The sequence below is a fragment of the Nelumbo lutea genome, chromosome 7, assembly GCF_056320005.1.
Source record: "Nelumbo lutea isolate HS-2025 chromosome 7, American lotus-T2T, whole genome shotgun sequence".
NCBI classification, from domain to species: Eukaryota; Viridiplantae; Streptophyta; class Magnoliopsida; order Proteales; family Nelumbonaceae; genus Nelumbo; species Nelumbo lutea.
This window is the reverse complement of record NC_142690.1, coordinates 36165929-36177439: the sequence shown is the minus strand read 5'-3', so window position 1 is coordinate 36177439 and position 11511 is coordinate 36165929. Positions and strand designations below refer to the sequence as shown.

The 11511-nt window shown below is 39.4% G+C and overlaps 1 protein-coding gene across 1 annotated transcript; it reads right to left on the bottom strand.

Moving 5' to 3' along the window:
* Positions 1-4037: 4037 nt before the first annotated feature.
* LOC148846096 (CASP-like protein 1B2) lies at positions 4038-10998 on the bottom strand. The gene is made up of 3 exons (XM_088955005.1): positions 10704-10998; positions 8371-8494; positions 4038-4441 (listed from the first exon to the last, which is right to left on the bottom strand). The coding sequence occupies exons 1-3, from the start codon at positions 10940-10942 to the stop codon at positions 4202-4204; spliced, it is 603 nt and encodes a 200-aa protein (XP_088811131.1). The 5' UTR covers positions 10943-10998; the 3' UTR covers positions 4038-4201.
* Positions 10999-11511: the final 513 nt, after the last annotated feature.

Sequence of the window (11511 nt, the reverse complement as noted above, 5' to 3'; positions counted from 1 at the left end):
GAGCTCGAGCCATACTCCACTTGGAGGTTATGATACTCCTGGGAGTCCTTGATGTCCCAGACTGCCTTAGCCCGCTCGGCCTCCACCATGGTGTCGAAGTTCCAAGTTCAGTCCAAAAGTGTAGACTCCAAGTCTCGAACCAGCTGGCGAAGGAGCTCTCTCTCTATAGCCACCCTCGACTACTCCTCCCTGTAGCGTGCATTCTCCTCAGAAAGCTTGGCGATCTGTGCCTCCTGGTCATGGGCGAGCAGCTCCTGGGCCTCACTCCCCTTGCAAGTGTGAAGGAGCTCACCTCAGGCCTGGTCGAGCTTGCCCTGGAGCTTCTAAACGAGGACCCTCTGATTACGAGCGTCACCGGAGTGGATGTTGGTCTAGAGGGCCATGGCATGGATGGTGGAGTTCACCTGCCAAACAAGGGACTAAGGTTAGAAAACAACAAAAGAAAGGAAAGAACGAGAAGAAAAGAGGAAGGACCACTTACCATCATACAGTGAGAGGCGGTGAGTGTAGCGAGCGACCTAGGCTCCATCTCCCCCCACTTAGCGACCTCCTCGTGGTAGATCGCCCTTCGGCTCTTCCGCCCAGCCACGAGGTAGTCATTGACACCCTCCCAGTCCCCCACCGGAAACTGCGGGTAGGGGAATGGGTGGGAAGGACCAGGAGGAATCACCCCTTGCCTCGGGAGTTCGCCCTCCTCGAGGCCACCTTCTCCGGCACCTCCTTCAAACAGGGCCAGTGGAGAAACAAAGTCTGGCTCAGTAGACTTGAACTCAGTGCCCCCAGAAGTGGGAGTTCGGTCAGGACACGACCTCTTCGCCTTATGCTTCTGGTTGTTCGAAAGAAGGCGGCACGCGTCAACACTAGACACGATAGCTGCCAAAAAAAAACCACAAGGTATTAGTCCAGTAAAAAAGAAAATATATGTATACACATATGATATATTTTTATAAGGCACTATGCAACCTAAAAGGCAACCTACCCGGACTCAGGGCCAGCATGCACGAGCTTCTCCTTGGTCAAGAAATCTGAACAAAGAAGGCTTACAGCTGCCCAGGACAGCAGCGTTTTCCGTGTTTCAGAGTCCAACTCAACCCCAGGGTCTTGGATGGTGCCACTCCAAGAGGTTGGGAAGGGCCACCCCTCGGGATTACTAACCACAAAATAGTCCCGCTTCCAGGCGGGAACCCTGTTCGGCAGGTCGTGCAGGAGCTTAAAGCCGTGGCGATGAGAAAAGTAATAAGAACGCCTTTCCGGAGGCACTCCGGGAGTTGCATTCTTAATGCGGAGAATGGAAGAAAAGATATCGAGATCAAGGGGAAGACAATACTCATAGCACAGGGAAATGGTCCCAGCTACATTCCGGAATAGAGGAGGGACCGAAGGTGTTGGGCTCTATACCCCGAGAAGTAGAAGCCACATTGCTGAAGGCCTCTCTAGCCTCCAGAGCCTGCTCCCAAGCTCTCCCTGAGCTCAAGGGGGCATCGTCGTCTTGGTTACCGTCTCGGGGATAAACATGGTACGAATACCCAGACATGATTGACAGAATGAATAAGACTCACCAGAAAGATGAATCGGTGTGAACAGAAGAGCTCGGGCAGACTAGATGGATGTGCGACCTCAGAATCCGAAGACAGCAAGTTAGCATGGAAGAAAATGAGGCCTAGGGGGCCCTCCTATTTATAGCCACTGTGCCCCCAAATCAACGGCCTAGATTGAGACAGATCTGACGGTTCATAGTCAAGCTGATCGCACGCCTCCTGAAACTGAAACGTGACTGGCTGCATGTCTCCCATGATTGATGTAATGACGGCTGCACGACATCCAGAGCTAAGAGCCGCTTCGGCACATTTCTCGACATTCAAAATGTCATAAATCCCCTGACTTTTGTGCACAAATTTAATGTGAGTAGTCAATCAAGTTTGAACTTCGGTCAAATCCACCCATCACACTTCATGAACTACTCACGCTAAGGTAGCACTCTTAGCCCGAGGAGTGGGGGCAATTGATGGAGGATGATTTGACCCGACCCTTTGAGACAATGACATGTGGACCTAACTCAGCACGAGCAACAGCTCAGCACCATAGCCTGACTGCGGCTAAGTAACGAGCCTACAGAACAGCTCGCTACGTCATAACTCGCTATAGGGGGAGCTCGCTACAACAAGAGCTCGAGGTCCACCGAGCTACTGAAAGGGAATACTCCAAGACTATCCCAACTTGCGAGCTAGGGTAACCAGCTCGCTCCAACACTTAGGTAGAAAGACTGCCCCAATGACAATCTCGGTGAGGGTCACCTCGAAGTACCCATGGAAGCTCGCTACAAAGTAGCTTGCGACAAGATAGCTCGTTGCATGACAGGGTAGCTCGCTACAAGGTAGCTTGCGACTAAGCAACGCAACGCTCTCAGGAAGCTTCTATCTGACAAGACCATACCCGTCAGACTACCACAACGTCTCTTGACTGACGGCGTAGTGCCTGCCCATTCGACAGACTGTACCCACGTCTCTCGACAGATGGTGGAGTGCCTGTCCTCCCGGGATGTGTCACCCATTCAATTGGTTAGTACCTTGCAACGGTCACCTACATAGCTCTGGCAGGTAACGGCTGCGACAGAAGCCCAGTGGTGGTTACGCCCGATTTCACAAGAACACTCCTATAAAATCCCCTTTTCGAAGGGGAGAGGGATCTCTGATCTAATATGATTTTGAGTCATCTTACTTGCTCTCGAGCTAATCTTGAGAACTCAGTGATCTAGAGCGACCTACACTCTTAGCCTCTTTACACTCTTTACTTTCTCCCCTAGCGTTCTAACTTAAGCTTCGGAGTATTCCCACCGGACAAATTCCCCAGGAATTCTTCACCTTCTTCTTCTCATGTGTCGTCCATTGCTAGATAGGAGACAGTCAGCAACCAGCTAGGAGTGCCCGAATCATGCCGCATCGTCTCAATATGCAATCCCATAAAGGATAAACTATCCTTTTTCATAGGTTCCATGCTTGAAAACCCAATAGAGAATACAATACAAGAGGTGATGCGAGAACTATTGATGTTGAATTTATTAGTTTGATGGTGTATTAACTTTGGTTTATTTATTTTCTATATTTAGTGTTGTTGGACGAAAGAAAAGATAGAAGATCTCAGTGTTCAACTTCACAATCTTGTCTCTATTGGTAGTGTGACACCCTTGGCCACTACCGAGTTGTATAATGAGGAAGATGTTGATGACAAGTTTGCATTATCTCGTAGTGAGATTGTGAACACAACTTTAGCCAATATGAGGCAAGCCAGCAAGGCTATGAGCAATCTTTGAATTTTGATAATGTTAATACTTTGTTGCCTTCTATTAACAAGACCATAGTATCTCAAGACTCCCCATTCTTTGAGAGTATTTCGTGTGTGTAGGTAAGGACGAGGTTGGTGAGTAAAAAGGTGAGGTGTAGTCTGATGCAATTTTTCAAGGTTGGAAAGTTGCAAAGTTGTTACTATGGATGATGAGAGTAATAAGGTCACTGATAATAGCAAGGTTATAGTTATTCTAGAGTCTTCTTCTTTGAACAATAGATCAATCATGTGAATCCTTTTCTTTTGGATCAAGTGGTTTCCAATAAAAGCAAAGTCTAACTCAAGGTCGAAATCTTAGGGTTGTGAGATGGATTTGGACTCTTACAAGATCAAGATGAATAAAAGTGGGAACTGTGTAAAATGTTAACTCAACAACACAACTGTTCACCTTTTAGATTACTTGAATATTACATTTCTGCTAAGTAGGGGAGGTTTAAGTTCAACCCCAATAACTTAAACTTAACCTTTGTTGTTCACTTGAAGTAAAAGATGAAGCTCAAATAAAGTGGATCACCTTCTTGGGGTACTTCCATAAATTTTCAGTCCACTAAAGTTCTTCATGGGCAAAAAATGAAACATAAAAGTCAATGTTTTCCATCAGGACAATTAACGAAAGGGATGTGTTTGCATATTTATCTAAAACATGAAAGGGGGATTTTGCAGAGGTCAAAGTTTAGGAGGAGTACTTTTAAGCATTTGCCATAAAACACTCGCGGTTTAAGTAATTTTTTTCCAAATAATAATAACAACAAAATAGGTTTTGCTTAATGAACACAAATACAGATTCTATGCTTTCTTTAACCAACTCCATGTTTTGAATCATCAACACAAAAGATCAACAAGAGTGGTATTGGGTGGATCAGGGAACTATTGCTTGAAATGCAGGCTTTCTGGAAAGAATGATGATAGAGAGCACATTGAGGATCATCAAGAGAATGACTGCAACAAAAGAAGCAGTAAGGGCCCCGCTTCCATGATCACAGAAGGTATCAAATCTGTCGCAGATCTTGCTCCACCCCGCATGTTTATTACCATTCATCCCCAGCTCCGCCATTGAAGTTGCAGCACCTGCTGCAGCTGCCAGTAGGGCCACCGTCATCTACTCACAGAAATCAGTAGCTGAGTTTAGAAACTGATCAACAAAGGCCATGTGTTGAAGACCACCACTGTTTACTTGCCCACTTTTTTTTTTTTTTTTTTTTACCTTTTAGGCTCAGTTTATTGCAGTACAAATTGCATTTGCACTGGTGTAAATTCATGGGAATGCAAATGGGCATCATGTAAAATTTCATTGACTTTTGCTTCAGATTTGATTTTATCTTGTTTGTTTTATAAAAAGTAGAATAGAAAGAAAAAAGGGTCATTTAGTAGAAACACTCCCTATAGTTTTACAGATTTACTTAAACCTACCCTATAGTTTTTATTTTACTAATACACCTCTTATACTTTGCAACCTATTACTTGATCGACCTTTTATTTAGAACTATTTGTTTTGCTATGTGAAAATACTAACATGATCACCTAGACTGAGTACAAGATGTTCAAGGGTGTGGATCTATGGTGTTTATTCCCAAAGTATCCCTTACACTATTTTTGTAGAAAAAACAAAATTGATCAAATAGAGAAAAATAGAGTGGTTGTCTAAGTTTTACTAGGGGCAAAAAATGGTGTTTTTATTTTTAGTTTCTTTTGATTAAATTTATTTGAATGGATGTTATTAAAATTGTCATTCCCACTTTCACTAATAGAAGGTCGATTAAGTAAATTAATTGCAAATTATAGGGGATGTTTTAGTCAAACACAAACTATAGAGTAGGTTTTAGTAAATTCATGAAACTATAGGGGTGTTTTAGTAAATGACCAAAGAACAATGATATTCTCCCCACCTTATATGAAAAAACAATGGAGATAGGAAGAGGGTTATTTTTATTTGTTTGAGATTAAGGTAGGAAGCAAGATGACATGGTCTTCACTTCTAGGGTTATCTAGGGATGCCAATTTTCCCCATTCTGGGCACCCAAGGGTTAGCAATCTTGACCCCAATCTATTATCGGGTCAATATGGGTTGAGTAACCCATAAGGGTCAGTGGAAAAGGGTCAGGGTGGGTAGGGTCAAAGGTACCCATTAGGGTCAGGATGGGTTGGGTCGCACGGATCAGGATAGGTTGGATCAAAGTAGCTCTATTTATACCCACCAAATCTCAAAATAAAAGAGCAATTGAAGTATCTCATCAAAATTCCAAACCACCATGCCACATTTCAGTTTGAGATTAATAGTGAAATAAAATTGATTTTATTAACTTTCGTGTTCACATGCAATTTTACACAAAAGAACTTCTACAAAATCAATTTTATAAAGTAATTTTATGAGAAGGGCTTTTACGAAAGCACTTTTACAAAAGTACTTTTACACGAAAGTGCTTTATAAAAGTACTTTTACACAAAAGCACTTTTGTGAAAGCACTTTTATAAAAATACTTTAATGAAAGTACTTTTACAAGAGCATTTTTACATGAAAACACTTTATGAAAGTACTTTTACAAACACTTTTATAAAAGTACTTTTATGAAAGCACTTTTACAAAAGTAGTTTTACATGAAAGCACTTTTATTAAAGTACTTTTACGAAAAGCTTTATGAAAGCATAAAAGCACGTTTACAAAAGTACTTTTAGATGAAAGCACCTTTATAAAAGTACTTTTATGAAAGAATAAAAGAACTTTTATGAAAGAACTTTACGAAAGTACTTTTATGAAAGCACTTTTACGGAAGTAATTTTATAGAAGTACTTTTATAAAAGTACTTTTGTGAAAGCACTTTTACGAAAACTTCTATAAAAGTTATATATTTTTTTGCCTTTTCTACAATTTTTTTCTATTTCTGCATTTTCTGCATTTTTCTGGTATTTTTTGTATATCTTCTGATTTTTTCTACAAAAGTTTTGAATTTTCTGCAATTTTTTAGTATTTTTTGCATTTTCTAATATTTCTGCATTTATCTACAATTTTTGCATTTTTGGATATACTAGTTGACCTGACTCATTTTTGTCATGTGGTAGTCATGAGAGAGATTATTCTCTCAAAAGTTAATATTTCAGTTATATGGGCCATCCCGACCCATTTTTGTATTTATAGGTGAGGGTAGTTGAATTAGTATGGGTGAAGGTGGTTAAGGGTCAATATGGACAGGTCAAGTGGGTCAATATGGATGGGTTGGGGTGGATTAGGGTTAGGGGGGTTACGACCCTTTAACAAGGATTGATAATGAGTCATGGTGGGTTGGTGGGTCAATATGGGTGGGTTTGCATTCAACCCTTACCCAACCCACCCAACTCATCAATTTGCCACCCCTAACCCAACCACCCTGATCCCATCAAGTCAAAGGATGGGGATTGCTTTGGTGGGGTGAAGACAGAGATGGGAATTAATAGGGATCCTTGATTTGGGTCGGGGTTAGGGTTAGGGATGGGGAATGAAGTCCCCACCTCGACCCTAATTATTTATTAAATATTATTGATATTAAATATATATATATTCTTATATGTGATATTATTTATATTATATATATATATCAAAATATATTTAAAATATTATTTATATTTTTAAATTTTCTTTTATTTTAAGTAAATTTATTTTTCAAAGAAGTACTGTTAATTAAAAATTTCTGAGATTTGCATGCCCATAGGACACCTTTTGTCCTCGACGAGAATCAGAGTCGAGGATGGGGATTTATTTTAAAACCTAGGTCAGGGATAAGAAATATGATCCCTACCCCAAACCAACCCGTTGCCATTCCTGGTGGCATCTGATTGTCCAAATTCAAATTTGATTTCTTTAAGAGTGATCCAATTTTTTTCAATATAAAGATATATACTCATGTATCTATTAATAAAGTTGTTTGAATGTTGTTTTTTTACTAGATTTTCAAAGGTCCTAATTTCAAATAAGTAATTTTCAAATAATTTTGTTCAAAAATATAATAGCATGTCATTTTTAATTCATTTGATTAATATTATAAAATATTTGATCATTTTTTTAGTTTAATTTATTTATACTATTCAATATCTTATTACAATCTGAATTCAGTCCAAATCTAACATAAATCCAATGGATAAGAACTGGTTCAAATTTGAAAATAATTGAATCTAATTTAAGGCTACCTATATCTGATCCTATTCGATCCGTTTGCAGCCCTATCCACTTCATAAGAGAGAACATGGTTTTTAAAATGGACCAAACTGGGCGGTCGGACCAGATCTGTTTTACCCCAGAACCGTTATTTGCCCAAAAACTGTTAATTTGGTTAGCAAACCGTTGATTCGGGCATTTGAACCATTTGAACCATTCAACAGTTTGGCTGGTTTTTTGTTTTTTTTTATTTTTTCTTGTCAGAACGGGTCATCGGTTCGACCCAAGAACCGGACCCCTAACCGATTCGTTGTCCGATTTAATTTTAAAAACCTTGAAAGAGAAAATTGTATAAGTTTTTGACATACAGAATTTGCATTGCCAATAAGTGTAAATAGGACTAAAAAATCAAATTTTGTATCTGATAAAAATACAAATAATAATTACAAATAGATACAAGACTAAACCAAATGCAAAAATTCTATTCAGCTCAGATTTACACTGCAAATAAACAGAACCTAAATAGTAACCAGACAAGGGTATATAAATATGTGAATTGGACCAATCCAACGGTAGCTAATAGCTGTGGGCAGTAGCTCAAATACCTCTATTCAAAATTTCAAATCCCTTTTGTATATTGGCTATATTGTCCAACCCAATGTGAAAAATAATAAGAGGGCCTGACTAAATTTCAAATCCCTGTTAAGAGACTGAAGTGACTGAATTGAATGACTTATTATTACTTTTTAATGGATAAAATAATGAAAGAATAAAATATTCAGAGATAATCAACCCAATTTCAGTTTGAGCCCTAAGAAGCTCAGAAGCTCCTATTTAATCAGGAAATATAAGAATAGACTATGAGAAAATTGAAAAATGAAAACAAAAGAAAGCTCAATTACCATGTCTGTAATGGTTATTAGTAAAAGCCGTAGACCCTTGAAATCAAACTTATGTGGAAACAAAGTAGCCACCAGCACCAACAAGTTATGGATACTGCCTATACCATAGGCTATCACGAAGAACCTGCATCACATTATCAGTATTAATGACTTTTAGGTCTTAAGCTATTTGACGAAGATTGTGATGATGTCAGAACTTAAGAATATAAAGAATGAAAGAATTAGGAGAGTTAGGATCTATTCTCAACAAAACATGTTTCAATACCCTATCAACTTGATCTTATTATGAAACTAGGGCTAATCATAAAGTGGGACCTGTCATATATGAGATATTCAGTGTTAGATGATGTTGGTAGGGTGTTAGAACGGCAGGAGATTGGGGCCTAAATTGAATTACAATGACATATTTTGTTAGATGATGTTGGTAGGAAAAGGGGTTGGTTCAACGAGGGTCTACCTAGAAACTGCAAGTTAGTTACAACCACCAACCAAAGGATCGACTTGATTAAAGCAGTGGGTTAGGTCACAGTTCAACTGATTTGACCCAGTCACTCTTATTAGTTTTTGGAGAAAGGCCATTATTCAATTTTTGGGAGTTCAAATCAGCCCCCCACATAATGTTCCACAGTACATCCCCGCTGTATATTGAGAACATCTCCTGATGATGATATTATCATTCCTAGTATTATCATCCCGAGAAGTTCCCAGCAATACACAGAGGGGATGTTCTGAGGGACGTTGTGGGGGGTGATTCGGTCTCCAATTTTCGTCCCAATTACCCAAGATCTTGGACGGAATAAACTGGTTATAGTTCTAATTTTTGGAATTTTTACACAAAATGACTGCTCTCAGATTCGAACCCACATTCTTACCCTTTCTCAGTTTGAGATTTTAGCTTTACACTAAATAATGGCTCCTAAATTACCCTTTTTTATATGTTCTTTTCTAGCCTGCCTGTCTCATTAGAATCAAGGAAAGGTTATCTTTTGGACTTTGGGAGCGGAATTGGATTTGCATCAATTATGTAGAAATGAAATGAATAGCACCAAAATGAATCTTTTCTTCTTCCCTTTTTTTTTTTTTGTGAATTTCACAATAAAGGCCCAGATAATGAAATCAGAGTATTTGTAGAATTGACAAATCCAATTCGACCTCCCTTTCAAACCCACCCTAATTCTAAAACAGAGTTATGATAAGATTTTCTCCCTAATTCTCAATATGTAAGGCAGGCGAACCCAGATGAGGGATAACCTCGGTTACAACTTCTTGACACTCATGATGATCAATCTGCCTAGTCAGGCAAAGTTTCTTAGCTAGGCAGCTGGTTCAGTAGAATAATGCATGGGTTGCGGTTCTATTTGTTTTAGCTCGATTCTAACCCGGTATGTTGATAACCTGACCCATCAGGGGCCAGGTTCCACAGACCAACTGATTTATGTAATTTTCTTGGCAGGTCAAGTCTGGATTTATACATAGAAACAGTGTTGTCAGACTCGGATTGGGCCTCTCTTGGTGTAGGTTTTCCGGCACTGGCCACACTGATCGTTCAGCCCATGAGAATCGTCAAATAATTGGGACCCGGCCCACAAAGCTATGTGGGTCACCAATTCACTAGCTCAACTGTCTGGTTTGATCTTTATCTGACAACAAGTTATAAACCCAAAGAATGTCAAATTGCTAAAACCTTTCTGAAGTTTGGTAATTGCAATCATCTCTTCTGAATTTTTTTGACACAGTTGCAAGTAGACCCCCTCTATTATAACCCACTAATAAAAGGTATGAAAATGTCAAAATACCCATACAATTACTATTGAGGCTAGTTTGTTAACAACAAAAAAATAAATAAATAAAAAATAAAAAATAAAAAAAAAATTAAAGTTGCAGTTTTACCTCTGAGTGATTGATATAAAGAGCAAATTTTGAAAATAAATCTATTTCAGGAAAGACATTGAATGAGTTTAGACTCACCATTCGCATGAGGTGAAAATTAATACTTTTTGCAACTGCATGGGTATGTAGGACATTTTCATGCCTCTTTTTAGAGGATTTTAAAAGAAGGGATTTACTTGCAACTATGTTATAAAGTTCAGGGAAGATGATTGCAATTACCAAACTACAGGCGAAGTTTCAGCACCTTACCCAAAAAAAGAATGGACTAGGTACAGTCTTAACCTTCCGCATTTTGTACACAAAGTAACCTCCCTGAACTTGAACTCGTTCTCACACTTGCCAACCCAAGATTTTACCATTGCACCAAATAATGGCCCTAACACAGTAGAAAGAACATAATAGCTAATATGATTTCCAAAGCACAGAAGTTAAAGGGAGCTTACACAAAAGCTTTTGTGTATTGAAACTTGGCGTTGAGAGTGGCCTTGATAGGAGTAGTTCCGATTGTAGCAAGAACTATGGTTTTGGTTTCCTTGTTAAGTGTCATGACAACAGTGGCCGAGACCGTTGCACACAATGCAAGCACCCTCAAGACCAAGACCACCCAACACTGTCTCTTCTTTTCGGGCGTTGATGGGTTCGACCCTGACTCTTGCTTTTCACCATTTTCATGAAGAGCCATTGATTAAGATGAGAGATGGAGATGGAAATTGGAAAGGCAGAGAGGTCTGCCTAGTGGGGAGCAAGTGTTGGTGCTTATAAAGACAATGGTGGTGAAGTGTTGATCACCTGTTTTACTATTTGAGTCGTCTAACAAGCAACATATAAAGTATAATGTAATTTCTTTATGAGCCAATCAATGGGTGGCAAAGTCTTGACCCGACCCGATTTGCTTTGTGACTTCGGGTTGGTCCAAACAAAGGCTAGCTGACATAGACCCGGCCTGACACGGTTGCTGATGCAGTCGGAAATAGACCCAGGACGACCCACGCAAAATTTATGGGTTTGGGAGATATCAATTCATTTTAAATTCGGATCGGGTTCATGCCCACAATTTGCGAACCTACCCACAGTGTCCATTGTCACTTTCAATGTTTTAAAAGCTGACATGGAACCAAAAACCACTTTAGTCACCGGTTTTTGGGTTAACGGTTCTACGATCCGGTTTTAATAGACATTTTATTCGAATTTAAAAATAGAAAAAAAAAATTAAAATAAAAAACAGTCAAAACTATTATCTGGGTTGAACAG